Raw genomic sequence first — 21,169 nt, forward strand, 5'->3', positions numbered from 1 at the left:
AAGCAATTAGTTTCTAGCTTCAGTTTGACCTATCAAATGAATGAGTTAAGGCATGAAATTTGATGTGATTAAAGTACACATCCTAAGCTTTAAACAACTAGTGGATCACTTAAAAGGGTTGTGTGTGCTAAGAGTTATACCCTCCCGAAGTCAGACCTGTAATCAGGAACTTAAACAGTGAATAGTAATCGAAGTAATTATGTTGAAATTTTCATGTTACAGGCTTGTTTCGTGAATCGCTTAAACGATAATAATTCCAAACGTGTACTTTAAGGGGTTAAAGGTAGAATGTTTCAATAGATGATGATGCAACAGTAGTAATACACAACATTGCCTCTGTCATTGGCCTATCATAATTTCTCCAAGCAATCATAGGATTGTTTTCCTTGTAATGAGCCACCTTCTCTGGAATGTTCTAATCCAACCCAAATTACATAGCCACACAGTGTGGAAGGTACATCTCTACACAATCTATTCCCACCAACTCAGAATGCCTAAGGCAGCAGGCAAAGGACTCTAAATACTGATGAGAATCTAAATTAAAACATACCCACCTATCGTTCTTATTGTAAAACTTTGGAGAATCTTTATATGGACGCCAAAGAAAGCTTTTTCCAGAAGAGTCTAGAGCTGTACTCACATCTTTATAATTCAGTATTTTCACTTTTTCCCATTTTGCTGTCAAAGGTTCGGCATACTAAATTATGTTAGACTTCAAATGAAATTATAGGAATCTCTCCAAAGCCCAGATTTGGACCAGTTGAAAAGGCAGTCTTAGGATTATTGGTTCCGCAAGAATGCCACATTTATGACTTCAAAGTTTCCTTTCAATAATGTCAAATCTCTATATATACTTGCTAGAACAGTAGCCGCTAGGGCAATTCGGGTACCTCTAGCAAGATGAATTTCAATGGAAAAAATCTATTTTGAAATGGTTCGAGGAAACACAAACCTTGCAAGCCATAGTGATATGAATGCCACGTGCTCCAATTCACCTCCTTCCTCCATGAAATGCCTCAACCATGGAAGATGTTCTTCCTTTTTGGCTTTCGTCTTTATCAAATTTCTTCAAACACCTTCTAACATCTGTTCGATTTGCTTCCATTCTTCATCTTCAAATGTTGTCCAAGAGGCATTAAAACAGAGGACCCCATAACAGAATAGCCCCCACAAACCATTACGTCTTCTAATGTAATTGTAGCTTCACCCCAAAAGAAGATGAAACTGTTGGTCTTAGAATACCACTTCTGTGCAAGCACAAGAACCAAATCATCACTTCTTGGTATTAGGTATGTGGAAGCTTTGATGGCTTCGAGTATTCCAGTGTCTCTCCATACATTTTCATAGTTGCTACGAAGCTTTTGTTCCTAGGTGTTTCATTATTCCGATGGGTTCAGCCATCTGGTGAATCTTATCCGATAAGATAACACTTAAGACATGGAAATGGCGGTTCTAGAGAAGAGGGTTTTGGGAAGATGATTGGATTCTAGGTCTTCGATGCATGTAAAACTAGGTCTGAGAAAATGGGCCATTCTTAAATAGGGTTTTCCACCAGATGGAGATACCATCAACTCTGCTTCTCTTTTTTCCATCTCCATTGAAGAATCAAAACTGCTGCTAGACTAAAATAAAATGGGAAGAATCAAGGATGAGTGATAGTGTTAAAGCTTGAAAAGAGAGAATTTAGTATTTCAGTTTCACTTTCGAGGACACTCTTTAGTTTCCAACAAGTCAAAGCGAGCATATTGGCAGGGAGAGAGAGGGTGCTTCGTGGAGACATGTACCAATTCGAACTCTTGCGGAACTACATACAGAGTACAGACTCAAGTAGATTTTCAACGTAGAAGTTTGACTTGTTTCCTTATTTTATTTTTGATACAACACCCCGTTTGACTAATTTACTTTGAGTCCTTATATAAAAGAGGGAAAATTATTCATTTGTTCATTCACTAGCTTGAACTTTCTTTGTTTTTAGGTTAAGATGCATCAAGAGGCACCTAAAGTAGTATTTTGTGTATATCCAGAAGTTGTTGGATGCATAGATATGGATGCACCTTAACCTTTTTTTTTTTTTTTTTACCCCGAGAAGTAGTCAATTTAATTATGTAAAATTGGCATTTTACTATTTTGACTCCATTAAATTCAATTCCAAAATTTTCACTTGGTCCAATTCAATCTAATGAAAAAATATATATAAGACCTTTTTACACACTACAAAAAGGGTCTACATATGATGAAATCTAGGTTATAAGTGTATATATGTATTTTAACAACTAACAATTATAAAATAATAAATATTCACATGAAAATTTATAAGTCCTAATTGACATTATAAGGGCTTATACAGAAATTTATAAGTGTTTATATATAAATTTATAAATCTACATACCTATTTTACTAACAACTAAATAATAAAATAATAAATATTCCCGTGATATGTGTGTATTATTTGGTTCTCTATCTTTCTTTCTTTGTTTTTGGCCCATTTTCTTAATTTTTAAAATTTAAAAAGTAATTAAAAACCTCTTGATTCTTTCTTTCTTCCTTTTTTTGCCATCAAAATCTCTTAATTGAATGATATTCCACGCCTCCTCTCACAGAGAACATTGTGGGGGTCTCATACCTAAGATTGTCAAACTCGAGTTTAAACAAATTCGTGATAATGATATAAACTCAGACTATAAACTCGAATAATAAACTCGTAAGAGTTTACTTTTATTAATAAATGGCTATTAAAAGTATATAATCAAATAATTAATATATAAAAAATGAGAACAATTTCTTTTAAATATATTTTTATTTTAAATAATTGAAATTATATCCATCAATATTCATAATTTATCACATTCAACAAAAAAATTTTCATAAAATTTATATATAAAGTCACTAAACACAATAAAATTAAAAAATTTAGCAAAAGTTTAAGAGTGAGTGACACAATTTTGTAAGCTAAAAATATAAAAATGGTAAAATCAGCAAATGAACTCATCAGTTTAACTGAGTTTACGAGTTTAAGAGCGAGTCGACACAATTTTGTTAGGTGAAAATGTAAAAAGATTAAATTCGGAGACTCAAAGTTTGACAACATTGCCCATACCCATTATAATCAAAATGCAAGGATTCAATGATGCCACTATATGCACTTAGATGTAACAAATTAGTGCAATGCACTTAGATGTAACTAATTAGATGTAACTAATTAATGTAATGTTGGTTTCCGCTCTACAAGATACTTTCCTTAAGTTGAGTTGGCTCCCATCTCCAATATAACAATCCAACATATGGTAGGGTCACATATCCTGACTCCATCTCAGCAATCACCCACACGTTGCGACTTGGACTTGCAAAGAAAAAAGAACTAGTTGGATTCCAAAAGCTTTTAATGCTGGGAAAGTACAAGGCTAGCGTGTAAGAGTATATGGAGAGGTCATATGAGGAGGCCATATAGCGAGGCTAGAGCACCAAGCACTTCAAAAAACCATTAATTCTTGTAAACCATGTTGGTGAATAATCTATACTAATAGCAGAAATAACTTGACTAAAGATGGATCCAGAAAATGTAACTAAAACTCAAAGCTCACTCAACCTAATAGTTCAACTCACACTCCAAATTGGCACTCTACACTCGCACAAACAAAGTGAAGCACCTTATAAGTCATCACACCTCAATACACCTAACCAGTACACATTCCTCTCCATTTAAAAGGGAATCAAATCTAAAAATGGTTACTTGGCAATGGAAGTAATTGTTTGTTTTCCTTATAGTTCCTTAGAGTTCAATTTGGTGAGTTTAGTTTGGTGGAATTGTACGCACCACTTTACACAACAAACTCAACTCAAAACGAGTCACACTCCTGCTAACACAACAAAGTCAAGCACCTTAACACATCTCAATACACCTTAACCCTGAACCTTGAACCCTGAACCCCGAACCCCAACCCTGAACCCCGAACCCGAAGAACCCTCAACCCGAACCCCCGAAGCCCTAACCCGAAGCCCTAAACCCCAAGCCCTGAAACCCCAAGCCCTGAAAGCCCTATGTCGTAAACGCTAAACCGCTAACCCAATACCCTTGAACCCCAAATCGTAAACCCTAATCCGCAAAGCCCGAATCCTAAACACTAGAACACTAGAATCCTGAATCCTAAGCCCCAAATCCTAAACTGCTCTTTTGGTAACTGTTTTTGTTTGAATACATTTTTTTTAAAAATCACATTAATTCTAATTTTTGGCTTATTGGTTATACTTCATCGTTTTAAGTATGAACAAATTAGATTTTTTGTTTTTTTGGCATTTTCAAGCAAAGTTTATGACTTAGCCGTCTATGCGTAATTATAATAAGGTGGTTGGAAATACTTCCTCCGATCATAAGTATTTTTCAAAGAATGACTTCATTCAAATTACAAGTCACTTGGAGAATAATAAATCTTGTTTTCAATTTTGTTCTTATAATTAATGTTTAAATATAACTCGTTGTGCCTTTCTCTTTCCTTCACAACATCATTTAATATAGATAAAGTTGAAAAAATTTATTTTGAAGCAAATTTATTGAGCTAATTACCATTTTTTTGTTCTCATAAATTAGTTAAAGTGACTTACATTGTGAACTAGAAAGCTATCTTATAACACAGCACCAAAAAGAGTAGAAATAAGAAATTGATGGCACAATGAAGCATTTGGCATTAACCAAGACATTTTTAGCGTTAAAATATGTGCATAGGATTACCAATAATTAATTGTCCAAACCTTGGTCTAGTCAAAAAAGAAATTGTCCAAGCCTAGGAAAATAACTTCCTTTTTAAAAAAATTAAATATCAAAAGCCAACAAAATTGATCCAATTGGTAAAAAGTGGGCTCATAACTCATGGTCATGAGTTTGAATCCCAATATTGATATAAGAACCTTTTTGATGAGCAATTTATAAGTAATTTTCTCAACACTTTTTGAGCATGAATACATGTCCTTGCCCTAGTAAGTCTTCAGGACCCAACTCACCTATTTTAGGTAGCAAAGAAAAATTAGATGTCAAAGAGATGCCATTTAGTTTGTTATAGTGGCTCTGCCTGTTAAACGCTCGAAGGTGATAAAGCCATCTTCGAATTAAAAATTGAGATCCTGATATCTCCGTCAACATATTCCACAACAGATTTTTTCCCTCTACAAAATAAAATACTTCAATGGGATTTGTATATGTTTCCTTGTACCATCTTTCACCTATCTTCAATCAGGAAGTAAATTTCTACGTACATGCTTCCTTCGGTCCTTCCTATATATTTACACTTTTACGGCGTCCGTGGTGAGCCAAGTCCAGGCTGCAGACTAATGTTTCGATAACATGGCTTCCATCTCTCTCCTCCTCGCGGCATGTTTTAGCTTCTCCAATGCAACGAGTCCAACTTGCCTTACTCTTTCCCTAGACAACCCTATCCTGCAAAATAAATATGAATCATAAAGAAATTTTCATTCTTCCCCTCAACATACGCTACAACAGATTTTTTTTCCACTACAACATAAGATAGTTTAACGTAAGACCTCATAGGCTCATTTCGATTCAGCATTAAAGCGGTATGATACTAAGCAGAAATCAAGAAAACGCATGGATATGGTAATCCAAATATCAGAAGCTTTCAACAGCTGTGAATGAATTAAAAAGAGCCATGTCATAGATGTAAAGCATAACGCATAATAAAGGTTCAAGAAATAGAAGAAAAGTCCACTTGATAATGACAACACTATAGGATAGGAAGAATTACTCTAAGATCCCAAAGAAGGAAGATAATTACTAAAAAGTTCCAATAACAAGTAAGCAGCTAAAATATATTGTCAATTCCTGCATTGAAACTTGTTATTACAAACTGTCTAGTTGTCATAGGGACTTTATAGTAATTCTCCCTAGAGAATATAACCAGAAACTGTATTACACGTTGAACTCACCGTTTACTTATGTCCTCCCAAGTAAGACACTCTCTATCCAGTCCATAATAAAGACGAATGATTTCTCTCTCTCGTTCTCCGAGGGTCACATTGATGAGTTTATTCACTTCGTCCTGCGCATATTTACAAGCGGAGTTAATTTCAGAGTTTCCTCTTCTTCTTCTTCTTCTTCTTCTTCTTTTTGGGGGGTGGGGGGGGGGGATCAGAGTAGTTTACAGTAAAACAACAAATACAATTAGTCAATACAAATTGAACACGAAACTGTTCCCATTCTATAGCCTTGACGGTAAATATAAGTTGAAGTTCAGCACCCCTTTCCCTTCTCTTTTGCAGTCTAACCAATAAAACCATTGATATAAGTTGAGTCTATTCTCAGCAAACCTCCCACCCTCTGGGGCAATTCATCCTTTAATGCTGAATCGAAATTGTGATTGTGAGAAAACAAATTCATATCTAATTAAATATGAACTAATTTGTCTAGGAGGTAATTAGAATAGAGCTAACTTAAATATAACCTTCTTCAACATTGGGGTTCTATACAAATAATCTTTCTAACCGTTAAAATTTTACAATAAACGCCCTCCAAACTTATTATATTTATGCAATAATTTCCCTGCCGTTAATTTTTTTTGGTTATTTCACTAAAAGAAAAAGAAGTCACAGATGATTTATCTTCATACGATCTAAAATTTAGGGAGGTTATCTACACATAACTCAAAAGTTTTAGTAGGCTATCTATACAAAAAATTTTAGAAACGTATATGACTAATAACAGATTGGGCTCAGACAATGAAATAACGGAACAATCAGCAGCAGATAGGATTTGCACAAACTTGAAATTTTAGAGCGTTCCTTATCAAGTTTAAAGATGAAGGCCATAAGGGGATTACTTGCACATAATTCAAAATTCAGCAAAGTATTGTATAATTTATCCTTATAATAATTCCCAAATAATTGTCAGTCTAATTACAAGGCATCAATTCAAAGAGTAATATTTAATCATTTCATAAATAAACCCTGATTTGTAAGTGCTCCTATTAACTAGATAAACCCTATTTCATTTTGATGGCTAGATCAAACTCATCAAATTGTATGGCGAACGGCTAGCTCATTTAACTCATTTAGCCCGTTTTGATGGCTCTAATACATCACTACAACACATAAGTTAATTTACTAGAGTTGTTTATTATCATGATGTCTGCATCTTGTGACTAGAATGCGAATCAACTTGGGACTACAGAAGAAGTATACACCAGGCAGGTAAAAATGCAAAGGAATCATATCAGAACAGGCCTTTAAGTTGTACGCTCTAATTCGATATGTCAACAAAAGCACAAGTTTCCTTAGTCCTAACATGGTCAGATTTCATAAGTTTATCGAAAATCAAAATACCTTTAGAGCCCACTCATTTACTCCATTCCATGGAATATTCTCAATGCGATTATCAGCGATATACTGGAAAAGAAGTAGGAGAGAATTATTGTGAGAAAGATAATTAATAGGTATTGAAAAAGAAAATGTAACTTGTTCTGCGAATCTTTGTTGAATGGACATGTAGAGTGAGTTTTTTAAGTAAACCTAAACTTACACTATGATGAGTTTCGCCTGGGAGACCATTCAAAGAGGGGAATGCTTCCCTATCGAGCGAAATAACTTTATTGATTGCCTGCAATTAGCAAGTACATGCTGAACAAACGAACAACAGTATCTTAACTATAATATGCCCATACAATACTCATTGTTATATTACCTCAAAAGCATTTCTAACTTTCTTTTGAGACATATTTAGGCATTCTGCAATCCTCTGGAAACAAGGGGAATAATTCAGGCAGGAATATCAATAATTTGGAGCTTTAAAATATCCGATGGGGAACTGTTTTCTTTTGTGAATCAAGTTAACTTACATCAACTGTTGGGGTAATGCCCCTTTCTTCCAGTCTAAATTTTGCATTGCGGATTGAAGCTAATCTCTCATGCAAGTGAGTGGGCAATCTCAATGTTCTTGAATTCTCAACTAAAGCTCTTGAAACACCCTACCGCCCAACCAAAAAGAAAAGTTATAGATAGAGATATATATATATATATATATATATATTATATCATTCACGCAGAATAGAAAAAAGATAATTCGAGTTGGTTGGACCAAGTTGAGGCATATGATTCCAATCTAATTTGTTAGTACATATTAAGTGGGACCCAGAAATTAATGAAAATAAAATGGAAAAGTTGATGCTGTTGTTTTCTCTGGTCTACATCCTTGTTTCTATATTCAGAAACAAAGGAAGCAACTCATGAATCATATTTTCTCCAGCAGAGTTCATGGAGAAAATAGTGACAGAAAGTATATCATACTGAATACCCGAATCAGAAGTCATATAAAGCTATTATATTTACATTTAGCGTCAACTTATTTAATGTCTGGTGAATATATCTTTCAATACGCTGTCTTATTTCTTGATTTCTATATAAATTGGGTTTCACTAATGTAAAATCTGAAATACGGATGTCTGGTAAATATACTATATAAAAATAATCATTTTGAAAACCAAGATGGTTAGGATGTCTGGCATTCTGTCCTATAAAATACAAATGGAAAATATCAAAATAACATGTAAGCCTAACCTGACGTATCCACCAATAAACATAGGTTGAGATCTTAAAACCTTTTGATGAATCAAACTTTTCAATCCCACGAAGTAGTCCAATCAAACCGCCCTAAACATATAAACATGATGAGTCTTTCATAAAAGAGGAAATTAAGAAGCTGACTGCAGAAAAATTATATCAAGCCTGTCATGATTGAAGTGAAATATTATAAATCACCTGAACAAGATCAGCCATTTCAGCACCCATGTTATCATATCTTTGAGCAATTGACATGACTAAACGAACATTGCTCATAGTCAACTTCTCTCTGGCTAAAGAACACTCTATCAATTTTTCTTGGAGTTCAGCATGAGATATCCTCAATGACGTTGCAAGCTGATCATCAGAGGGTTCGCATCCTAATCTTTCCTTCAGTCTGGAATTGAATCACAAGGGTAAGAAACCGTCTATAAACTATTAACTCTCAGATAACGCAAATACAGAATTATTTGAAAAAATTCCTTCAAATGATAATGATGTATCAAGAAAAATGCCAATGTGGTTTTCCCATCAATTCATTCAAAAGGGCGGTTATTCTGTCAAGCGAAAAGAATATACAATTTCTATATAACCTTTCCTGCATTCTTCCAGTATACCAAATAATTTTCATCAAACCAGCAACTTCTCTTTCCCTATCACTTGCAGTCTATATTGAAAGTTGAATAACAATATTAAGAATTCAATTTGAATTTTCATTTGTTGAGAATATCTGGTTTGCTTTGCTTCCTGATAAAGGCAAACCAAAAAAGCTACAGAATCACCCTACATTAGGTTCTCATGCTCCACCTCTAGGAAAATATATTACGTTCTATATTTTACATAAGCTTACTATTATTATGTAACAGAAACTAACTGGCTCACAATAAGAAATTATTCCTTATCATTTCAGTTAACTATGGGTTCAAGAAAATGTGTAATTACCGGGTTTTATGCTCCTCTAGAAAAAGCCCAACTTTTATCTTCTCTGATAAGTTGACAACTTCTGCATGAGAAAGCAATTCCTCACTCACTACCCCTTTCACATAGCCCTTCAAACGGTTTTGAAGCAATTCGGGATTGATCACTGACTTCGGCTGCGAAGCAGGACACACTGCATAACCAGTTTTACTAATAGAATTCCTTTTGATATTTATTCTTCTCTGCCTTGCAGACACCCCAGAGCAAGTGACTGCTACTTTCTTGAGAGTTTTTTGTTTTCTTGAATGCTCAGTCAGCACTTCCCTTTCAAAAGAAAGGTTCCATTGCTTTTCTAGCATTGACTTCTGAAGCAAAAGAAGAGCCTCCACAGAATAACCCAGATCAGAGCTTTCCACCTCCAAGTCATTGTAATTGTGTCTCTGAAACCATGGCTCTGGAATGGCTGGGTCATTATCAATGTGCTCTTTCAGAGACTTAGTGGATTGACTCTGCCGGTTGGATGTAGGAAGAGTCGGTGCATAATTGGCCGACTTCTTAGCAACTATAACCGACTTGGTAGTAGTAATCTGATAGTGTGCAGATCCATTATCATTGCCGTGAGACAGCTTTTCTGTTATATCAGAGAAATGGTACGTAGAACTCAACAGCCTCTTTCCTGCACTGACTCCAATAACTGCGGCTATGGCCATCATATGCCTCCCTGTTCACTATGTACGATTACCATCAAACTCTTCTATTATATCGATGAACCTTGTCTACTGCTCCTATAGCTTTCAGAAACTTTCCAGTTTGTTGTTAACCTTCGGACAAGTCAAAGGATTACATCCAGAAATAAAATTATAAACCAGGAATTATTTTGAAATTTCAAACTTCTAAAAGGGGTTCTAATTTCCAGGACGCCTGAGAATATAACACACTAGAAAAGCATACAAGCCTGCTGCAGATAACAGATGACATTCCGGATTCTGAGATTTATCCATAAGAAAACCACCAACAAGAATCCAAATGGGTCTAAGAAAAATTTCCTACTCCCAGTGAAAGAAAAAGGTTGCAAAGGGGAAAGAAGCTCCTGGGGTCTGTAAATGGCATACCTGAATAACTTGCGATCGACGACGACGACGATGACGACAAAGACAAGAAGGCGAACAAAAGGACGAGTCCGCGCCGGTAAAGCTGAATCAAACAGAAAGGCGATTATTATTCCAGAAAGTATCAGTCAGCATTCAGAATAATTCAATCAGACGCTGAAGCAGTTCCTAGTGTAGATGCAATGCAGAGTAAAGGGCTTCAATAACAAACCGTTGCGCCAACCTGTGTCTGGGAATTAACGTCGATAAACTCTCCCTTATTATTATTTTTTTTTTAAGTAACATTATTATGTTACTCATATATAGGCGTGTGACAATAGGGGAGAGGTGTCATATTTGCGATGGCGGAGAAAAACAAAATAGAACCTCAAAGAAATAGTGGAAAAAGAGGAGAGAAAGACCGAAAAGATCAAGATATGGGAGAGAAAGACGCTATTGGCTGGAAGAGATATTGGGTCCGGCTTCGAGTGGTCTATACTGCATGAGCTTCACCGCTCTTTTCATTCCACGTTTTAGATTCAACCATCGCTTTTTCATATCTTCATTTCTAAATTAAAAAAAAAAAAGAAAAGAAATCAATACAATATTGTGGCTGTTTAGATTAGCAGTAGAAAAAGTATCTTATTTTTAATTTGACTTTTGAAAATATTAGATTGGATAATAAAATTTATGTTTGGATTGGCTTTTGAAAAAGTTAGATTTGATAAAAGTTGAAGTTGTTTGGATTATGAATGATTAAGCAAGTTTAGTTTGTAAAATTACAATAATCACGCTGAAGTCTTACCCTCTCACGTCTTCTGATTTCTAATGGCAGCAACGATGACGACTCCTCGCGTCTTCTGAGTTTTAAGTCTTCCTAATCACGCTGAAGTCTTACCCTCTCGCGTCTTCTGATTTCTAATGGCAGCAACGATGGCGACTCCTCGCGTCTTCTGAGTTTTAAGTCTTCCTAATCATGCTGAAGTCTTACCCTCTCGCGTCTTCTAATTTCTAATGGCAGCAACGATGGCGACTCCTCAAAGCTGTGTTGTGATTTGCAGATTCAGACGATGGCTATGGTGGCTACTCTGCGTCTTCAGATTCAATCGATGATCTCTCCCTTGATCTGCCTTTTCTATTAGGTTTAATAAAAGGGCACTACAGTACTTTTATTAAATTTTAAAATTCTTATTTAGGTTATGCAACCTAATTAGGAATTAGAAAAATTTGATGACCCAAATATGAATTTGGGTTATTAAACCATCTTTTTAAGGGATTTTCCCAATTTAATAAATAATATATATTTAAATTAAAAGTTATAGTATTGTGATAATAATGTTGAGTCCACTGACAAGTTCCTCCCCTCTCGTTCAGCTTCCTAGAGTTGCCTTAAAAACATGATTTCATAAGCTATAAGTAGAAGAATCAGGATTAAATATTGGAACTGTTGGCCATAAATGAGATTGCCTAATAGCTAAACCAAACATCCCATTGAAAAGCCAATCGGGCTTATGGCTTCAAAACGTTACAATAAGAGAGAAGTGTGAGGTTAAAATAAGGAAAAAAATTTTTTGGTAAATAGTAATAGACTAAGCTCACTGTCTAGTGCAGTTCAGGGTATCAACAGAAACACATTCTGAAATGAATGGAGGAATAGTAGAGAACCAATGACTTCCAGGGGCTGTACTAAGACCTTCTTTCGCTAACCGATCTGCAACAGCATTCGCCTCTCTGCTGCACCAGTTGATGTGTACGTCCTACTCACGACCCAAGACGTTTGTAATTTCTCTGAACAGAGCTTCATACTCTCCTTCCACCTCAGTTCGGTTGTTTAAGACCTCCACCATCTGCAAACAGTCAGACTCTATGATAACAAAACGATGTCCAGAGTCCCAAGCGTGCTTGAGCCCTGATAGGATGGCCCACGCTTCTGCTCCAAAGCTATCTCCTTTGCCCATATTACAGAGGAAGCCGCCTAGGGGCTCGCCTACCCAATTTTGTAATATTTCTCCATAAGCTTGCATCTCCGACCCCAATGAATAGGCACCATCAACATTCATTTTAACGTACTCTCTCAGAGGAGGCTGCCATCTATCTGTGTCAATTCCAACTCTTGTGGGTGTCGAGCTCACACCCAACCTCCAACTCGCACACGCCTTTACCTTTGCAAGCACTTCCCCAGCCTTGATCTCCTTGTGGTCAAAGATTTTGGAGTTCCTAGTTAACCAGAGCTGCCTACACGTAAGTGCAAACCATTCCTTCCATCGCACACCTTCTTGCTGTGAGGTCTGTCTAAGGTTCCACTCGATCCACTTCTTCACATCCTGAATCGAGAAAAACTTAGCTGTCATATAACTTGAAACCGATCTGCCCCATACTTCTCTAGCAACCCCACAATCGCAAAGAACATGCAAGCAGCTCTCTACCCTTCTCGGACACCATAAGCAATCTACGGAAGCAGTGAAGCCCTGGAGGAAACGAGCTTCGTTCGTAAGTAATCTATTCTGTGAACAAAGCCATAGAAAACTCTTGCACCGCTGCGGGGTATTCAGTTTCCAAATTAACCTCCAGTGGCTTGTACGAGACGAATCCCCACGTTCACGGAGACTATTATACGCCGATCTGATGGTGAAGACTCCTGACGGGGATAAACTCCACGTAGGATAGTCTTCTGTATTCGCACTTATAGTAGTGTCTACTATCTCTCGGACGATCACCTCCGGTAGAAACGAAGCAAAACAGTCTCTCTGCCAATCCCCTACCTCCGTCAAGGCATCCGAGACACTCATATCTACCAATCCTTTGGGTATTGAAGAAGTTGCCTAGTCAAGGAGCCTGCCACATTTTGGGAGCCACCTATCTTTCCAAAATCCAACGGTCCGACCATTCCCTAGCTTCCAATCTAAACGCTCCCTGACTTCCTCCCACATACTCTTGATACCCTTCAATGCCTGAGAACTCCCTCGTTGTAAATTTATCGTGGGTAGTACATCATTCCCACACTGGTATTTCTCCCCCATAAGTTTGACCCAAAGAGAATCCCTCCGTTTGATCATTGCCCATCCTAACTTCATCATGCACGCCTCGTTTTGAGCTTTAGCTTGTCGAAGGCCCAGACCACCTTCCTCTTTCTGCATGCAAACTTTGTTCCAAGAGACTAGATGGGGCCTCTTCTTCTTGTCGTTGCCTCCCCATAGAAACCGTCAACATCTCTTATCAATATCCGAGCAGATTACAGAGGGTAATGGTGCAAACTGCATTGCATACGTAGGAATAGTGGAAAGTGTTGAACCCACCAGGGTAGTGCGGGCTGCCAAAGATAAAGTTTTGGCCTTCCAACTCATTAAGCAAGACTCCATCTTATCCAAGATACTCTGGTACGTGGTCTTAGTCACCCTTTTGTGGTGTAACTGCACTCCTAGGTATTTCCCCAGATCGTTCGTCAGAGTAAAACCCAAGAAGTTGCTGATCTCTTGCACATAGTAAAATAAGGAAAAATTACACACATCTCATACAACAGCAAAACATTACAATTGTGAAAAGACAATTTTGCCTTCATTGATTGAAAAAAAAATAGAGAGAGAGAGAGAGACCAAAATGGGATTCACTTTGCACATTTTTTACTACTACATGGGGGGGAAGGAATTGACAAAGAAGGAAATGAGCTCTACAATCATTTCCATCATCTTCATTATTCCAAGCAGGCTATCTATTTGATTCATCTTTGTAGGTGTCATCATTAACAACATTTGTCTTCTTTTTTCACACAGTCCTTAAAAGTTTCATATCAGTTTGAAAGCTGATTAGATATGGATCTGTGGGTATTATGGATATAATTCAACAGAAGTTGCTTACTTTAAGAGGTGTACGCGAGTGTCAATTCAGTCTCATTCTTCTGGACATCATATGATCATTCTTTCTTATGGCACAATTGGGTAGTGCCTTACCATGCCACAAGCGAGCGCAATGTAGCATTCGTGGTGGTGCTTCAAGATTCCAATGTATTGCGTCCAAGATCAAAACGAGCTTGCCGGTGGACCACTGAAGCTCTCGCCTTGCCAACGAGCAGACAGCTGATGGCTATTGGTCACAACTACTCACTTGAACTATCAAGGGTAACCCATTTTAGTCATATGTTGTCATATTCATCTTAGGTGTGATTTCATGATTTATGGCTAGGGTTATAAAATAATGCTATGTTTTTTGGTAATTTATGGTCTGTTTCTGCCAAAAATGAATGGATATGAAAAGTTTTTGCTGTCATAACCCCCATTATGCAATGGTGAAATGTGTTGTTAACGAATACATTGAAGGTTGTTATTGTAACTATATAACTTGTTAATAACAAGTTCAAGTAGGAAGCGTCTCTTTTACTACCTCCATGTAGGGGCACCAGTTATTAATGGTGTAGAAGATGAAATTCAATATGTTAGAGATGTTGTGAGAACAAAAATGATAAAAGAAGGCACAATATATGAAGAATTCAGAACAATAGTAGTATCAACGGTGGAAAAAGAAAGTATTAGAATGGTTGTGAAATTCATAGTAATCTTTGATGAGTATATATTTACAGACCTTATAGATGATGAAGGAGTGGAACATTTAATTAAATTTAATGGAGAAAGTGATCATGTATATATGAAAATGTAGATAAAAATTCATAACCAACAAGGGATGGTCCAATAGAAGAAGAACACATGTAAGTTGTATTTACTTATTTTGATTTCAAAGTAATATTGTTCTACTTAAGTTATCATTTCAGAGGTCAAAGGTTGTCATTAACAATCCTATGATTTGTCCTGTCATGCAGGATAGAAAACTTATTCAAAGATTTATATGTATTGTCTATATATCTACCCAATGTGTTGAGTGAAGAACCATTAGCATTGCTATGTGATTCATAAATGATGCCAACACCAATTCCTGAGATGAATTCAACAAAACAGAATGATTTGGTTATTAGAAAATGACAAATTTTTTCCAATACGGTGGCCCTTCGGCAAACACTAGATAGATGTGCAACCTGTATGTTTGTTTGGATGGGTTGTGAATTTGGTCTATTTACATTATAGATATATATGAAGTAGTAAATAAAATCTGGAAGTAATTTGATATAATATCATACTTATATTTATTGTCTTTGTCAATAAGTTGTTATGGACTTGTTATAACACACCGCGGAGGTTGTTAGTGGCTGTATGAATTAAATTAATGATACAAAGCCATCATTTCATCAACTTTCAGTGTTGTATGCTTTCTTCACATATGATTTTAGTGTTAAAGTTGTTATATGATATTATTTGGCTATAATTTGATCTTATATAGATGTTATATTATTCTATAAAATCAGTTGTCAGTGAACACTCCCTAACTTGTCAGCAGATTCCTATTGAGTTGTTAATCTCTCAAATTAATTAACTAAATTAACACTATATAGTATAGAGGTCAACCTATGTCATCTCCCTCTGTGAGAAGTTTTGTTAAAATTTTGAAAACCATTTTAATTAAGAAAAATGTGATGTAGAGAAGAAAGTTGTACAAAGGAAAATTGATTAATTTTTTTAGGAAAATAAATTAAGAAAAATAAAAGGGAAATAACAATAATTAAAAGAAAGCAAAAGGAATAAATACTTTACCAGAATGATACACTTCCCAATAACATTGATGAGTGGCTATCACGGTTCAAAACGATGAGGAGTTTGTGTAAAAAGAATTACTAAGTCAAAAGGAAAAACCTTAAATAACATCTAAGTCGTAATTAATTAATTAATAATAATACCTAAAGAGCTAGCATATAATCATCTTTCAATTAATTATTTAAAAACCACATAACTTGTGAATTCAATTACACAATTATATCTTGTTCCTTGAATAGAGTTATCTATCGAAAACCTTAGAGTATGAACTACTTATGCAAATCAAAATAGAAATCTATAAAGATAAACACTCATAGAATCATGAAAAAACTGAAAATATATTCATTAAATGGTTCAAAATATAATTATTCAACTAAAATACAAATCAAATATTAGTCCACAAAAGAAATCAAAATCCTAACCTAGGAAATTCATAAAAGCAATGTACTCGTAGATTGAAATATAAAAACTAACAAACTCCCTGGTATAAACAAGAACACAAGTCATGTCATCTTGTTCTCAAGAACAAAGAGGACTAGCCATATATATGGCTAGATGATACCATAATGATAAAAAAAAAAAAGATAATAAAAAGAAGACAATGAAACAACTAGACACAAGAGGAAGCCAAATGTATGCTTGTACTTGTGTAGTGTAGATGGCTTCGTTGCTTCTCCAAGGTTCTTTTGATCTCCTTATAGCTTTTGAATCCGTCGATGAGGAAACCCTTAAGACTTCTAGCTTGATCTATTATGTTCTTTTATCTTGTAATTTTGATATAACTTTGAATTTAATTTCTTGATTTGGTGTGATATTCATGGAAACCAAAGAAAAAGAGCTTTTGAATTTAAATGATATTAGATAAAAGGATAATATTTCAAATTTGAATGAAGATATGGTAGTAGGATGAATTGGGGTTAGGATTTAGAAAGAGGATAAAAATGATAATATGGATATTTGAAAAATTAAATGGATGATGGATATATGAATAAAATATTTATTTGAATTCAATATAGGATAATGGAATTATCTACAAAAGAAATTAATTATTCAAGCTCTATTAATTTATGGTAAAGGATAAGAGATATTTTGACTAGATATTTTGGATAATTTTCAGTGAGATAATTGAAAAATTCTCTTTTAATGCCAAGTGGCTGCCATAAATGTAATTTTCATGGAGTCCATGTTTTGCTTAACAGAATATTCCACTGGATTAAAGCCAAGATACCTCTCAAAAGAGAAATTATAAAAATATAATAAAAAAATACACTTTTAAGCAATTAATTTATATAATTTTCTTATTTCAAAATATGAGTATCTTCTGCATTTTGAGTCCTTTAAACATTATAAATTCCCTTAATTATATATAAAAATATATTATAAAGTAGGGATACATCACCATGCCCTTAAACTTGTTAATGACTACCTCCAACAAAATTTTGTTATAATCCTATTAGTTAAAGTTGTTAATGGCTTTTAATAACTTTTTATTTCAGTGTTAAAGTTGTTATATGATACTATTCAGTTATAATTTAATGTTATGTGAAATTTATATTATCCTATAAAGTCAGTTGTCAATTCACACCCTTCCACTTGTCAATCATATTGTCAGAGAAAATTGTGATATATACCGATTATCTCATCTTAGTTAACATATTGTAATCACACAAGATTTCAGGTTAAATAGGGTTTGTATAATACATTATGCTTATATTTTTATATGTTTTAGACCAAATTTTAATCATATTTATTTTATATTAAAACATAAGCTTATTTTAAGTTTAATTTTTTTTACTTCAATATCTTAACCATATTTATATTTTTCAATGGATTTATAAATCAAAGTTTATAAATTTTGAGCTTCTAATCTACTTTAATCATCTCAATTTCATCTCATGTTAATGACTCTTGCTTCAAATTATTAGTTCATAATGCCCTGGACTTGTTAATATGTCCATATTGAGTTGTTAATCAATACCTCAACAGTTGTCTATATCATTCTACTGATTTATAATATAAAACTCCCATAGATATGCTAATCAAAACACATGAACAGTATAAAAAACCTTCTTAATCACTGAATGATACCAATACACATTGACTTTACATTGAACTGCCATTATATTTTGGCATAATTAAGGTTCAAGCATTGTTCAAAATACAAAATATTATATATGCTGGATTTTATTTTTCCCCCCTTAGTTTGCGGGTATCCACATAGTATAAACAATACTTCATCACCATACAAGTTGTTCCAATAAGTTATTTGTCACCACAAGCATCCAACCTTCAAGTCATGGATTTCTCTCATGGAGTACTTAAGCATTTTGTATTCCCTATCAACATACTTGATGCCATCCTACATTTGTAACCAAGTCATTACATGAACCCCATAAGAGTTCCTAAAGAGAAAATACTGGTACATTAGTCAATGATCATTATTTCCTAAAAGCTCTAACAAAGGAACTTCAAATCACAACAAAGAATGTGGTGGAAACAATCTCTAAGAGGTATGCAGAACACATTAACAACTATCACAGTGACGAATAACAAGTAATCAGAATGCATTAACAACAATGATAGTGATAAATGACAAGTAATCAGCAAATGACAAGTTAGCCACAGCACAATGACAACATCACATAGCATATTGATAATAGAACAAACATCAAAAATAGCCAATGATAACAAATAGAGCAGCAAATGACAATATGTAGAGCAACAAATGACAACAAGAAATGGCATTTTTAATACACTATTCTTTTCTACCATCTTTATTGAATTTTTGGGCTTGGATCCTCCTTTGATGGGATGGACTATTTGACTAGATGTTAAAAGAATATTGTAATCAAATATCCAAATAAGATTATGATATTTTGACTCAGTCAAACATCTTGAATCAAATCCAAGTGGTTATGATATAATTTAAATTAATTTATATTGTACAGATTAAATATATGTATTAGATGTAAATATTTACAATTAATTATGGTTGATTATGAATTTGAATTCAAATTCATAATTTTATCAGTTTAAGAGATATTTGAATATTCGAATTCAAATCCAAACTTATGGGTTGAGTAGATATTTTTGCTTCCCAAAATATCCTTGGTCAAAGCTATAAATAGAGGCATTCATTCATCAGTTCAACTTACCCTAGTAGTTAAGCTTTCCCACCATATATATATATATATATATATATATATATACACCTCTTATTTTTTCTTGCAAACAAGTGCTTTGTTGTGCACTTAAAGCTTAGGCTTTTATTGTCTAGCTTATAATGTGAGCTCAAAAGACCCAACCAACTCGATCTGACATCTGACCTAGTACATTTCCTGTTCTATCTTTTATTTATTTGACAATTTTCAACATTAAGTAATAATAAGAAACTATACTATCAACCTTGCCATATTTCAAATTAAAACCATGGGAATAACATTTCAGCATTGAAGATTTCAACTCATTGCATGTCAGATTGTTGTGATATAAAATAACAACTCGTTGCATGTCATGTTTAAGCCAAAATTATAAAGCATTTTAACATTCATTGTCTTGTAAAAACAAATACAATAGAGGTTTTGGTAGCATTATTATCATACTCACTCAACAAGGGTTCAATAGTCCTTTTCATGAAAAGAGAAAAGTCCCTAAGATAAGGAGAAGAGTGAGGGTTAAAGAGGAGGATGAAGGAAGTGTATCTCTGAAAAACTCCACAATTAACTAAATTGTGGAAATTCCATTTGATTCTATGGATAATGGAAAAGCACTTGTTTTGCTTGTGAAAAGTGAATAAAGTAAAATGGTGGCCATCATGAAATCTCTTAATTTGAAATATGGTGCAGATGAAGAGCTTATGGCTCCTGTTAATAATAGAAGAAAAATTAGGGAAAAGCATATAAGTCAGAAAGTGTCTATTTTATGTTTGGTAAAAGTCGAGTAAGATTAAAGTAAAGATCCGCAAAGGTTCAAAAAGAAAACATGGAGGCGAAAGAAGGTAGAAGGTAGTGGGATTAAGGAGGTAAAGACATTGATGTCACGGGGATAAATGATGAAGATCCTATTGCTGGTGAGTTTGTCTTTAAAATAGATGGGGGAAGGGAGAAAAGGAATGTTAATATTGAGGGCAATGGTAGCTGGCCTGAAACAGTTGCCAAGGAGCCATGATGTTGATTCCTTAGAACTGTCAGGGTCTTAGGGTATCCTTGACGATGAAAAATTTTGAGGGATGTGTGGAGAAGATATAAACCTCTTATAGCATACCTCATGGAAACAAAAATGACACATAATAAAGCTGAGTCTATTAAAAAAAAGGTAAGGATTGGTTCGTGGTGCTTATAGTGAGCCAAATGGAAGGTCAGGAGGATTGGTGCCTTGGTGGATTCATGATGTTGAGTTAGAAATTTTGCATTGCATAAGGAATTTTTTCCATGCTAGTTTGATTAGTAATAATTTGCAATGTCGTTAGTTTATTACTTGGATTTATAGGCCTAGGGGAAACTGGATAGAAACATGGTTTGGTACAGGTTAAAGGGAATTTCGAAGGGTATTGTTGGATCTTGGATGTTTGTGGGTGATTTTAATGATGTTATGTACCAAAGTGAGACGGAGGGTAGTAAACCAAAAGTACTAAGGAAGATTATTAATTTCCAAAGGGCTATGTCTAACTATAGATTGATTGATCTTGAGTTTCATGGCTCGAAATATACTTGGAACAATAAGAGATCGGGGCAGGCTAATGTGAACAAAAGAGTTGATAGAGCCTTGGGAAATGTGGAATTTAGAGAAGTTTCCAAAGGCATTGGTTTTTCATTCAAAATCAATTGGTTCTGATCATCATATGTTGATTATTGATAGCTATTATGAAGATGTAAAATGTAATATCCTAAATTTTATTTTAGGATTTATGCAAAAAAAATATATTAATAAAAAATATAAAAATAATAAAATAATATTTTATTATTATAA

The 21,169-nt window shown here is 34.5% G+C and overlaps 1 protein-coding gene and 1 pseudogene across 7 annotated transcripts; both read right to left on the reverse strand.

The window, feature by feature from the left end:
- Positions 1-277: 277 nt before the first annotated feature.
- LOC114712073 (uncharacterized) lies at positions 278-3,444 on the reverse strand (annotated as a pseudogene).
- Positions 3,445-5,039: 1,595 nt separating this feature from the next.
- Positions 5,040-10,889, reverse strand: LOC114712083 (RNA polymerase sigma factor sigA). Of its 7 annotated transcripts, none has more exons than XM_028896547.1 (11): positions 10,798-10,889; positions 10,590-10,671; positions 9,502-10,298; positions 8,758-8,956; positions 8,557-8,649; positions 7,839-7,967; positions 7,685-7,738; positions 7,523-7,600; positions 7,327-7,389; positions 5,935-6,047; positions 5,040-5,428 (listed from the first exon to the last, which is right to left on the reverse strand). In XM_028896547.1, exons 3-11 carry the CDS (start codon positions 10,188-10,190, stop codon positions 5,320-5,322), a joined length of 1,527 nt encoding a protein of 508 aa, XP_028752380.1. In that variant the 5' UTR covers positions 10,191-10,298; positions 10,590-10,671; positions 10,798-10,889; the 3' UTR covers positions 5,040-5,319. The 7 variants fall into 7 exon arrangements, with proteins under 7 accessions (XP_028752380.1, XP_028752383.1, XP_028752384.1 ...); XM_028896550.1 differs by having other exon boundaries at positions 9,502-10,198; positions 10,810-10,885; XM_028896551.1 differs by having other exon boundaries at positions 9,502-10,205; positions 10,810-10,885.
- Between the last annotated feature and the right edge of the window lie 10,280 nt (positions 10,890-21,169).

This window comes from Neltuma alba, unplaced genomic scaffold, assembly GCF_004799145.2.
Source record: "Neltuma alba isolate B1F8T4 unplaced genomic scaffold, ASM479914v2 tig00011335_pilon, whole genome shotgun sequence".
Classification (NCBI taxonomy): Eukaryota; Viridiplantae; Streptophyta; class Magnoliopsida; order Fabales; family Fabaceae; genus Neltuma; species Neltuma alba.

Excerpts from the sequence above, each read along its gene's own strand:
- LOC114712083 (XM_028896547.1), bottom strand. The coding sequence starts at position 10,190 with ATGATGGCCATAGCCGCAGTTATTGGAGTCAGTGCAGGAAAGAGGCTG. Across the intron at positions 7,739-7,838 it reads GCATTACCCCAACAGTTGAT|AGGATTGCAGAATGCCTAAA; the intron begins GTAAGTTAACTT and ends CCTTGTTTCCAG. Across the intron at positions 7,390-7,522 it reads CAGGCGAAACTCATCATAGT|TATATCGCTGATAATCGCAT; the intron begins GTAAGTTTAGGT and ends CTTCTTTTCCAG.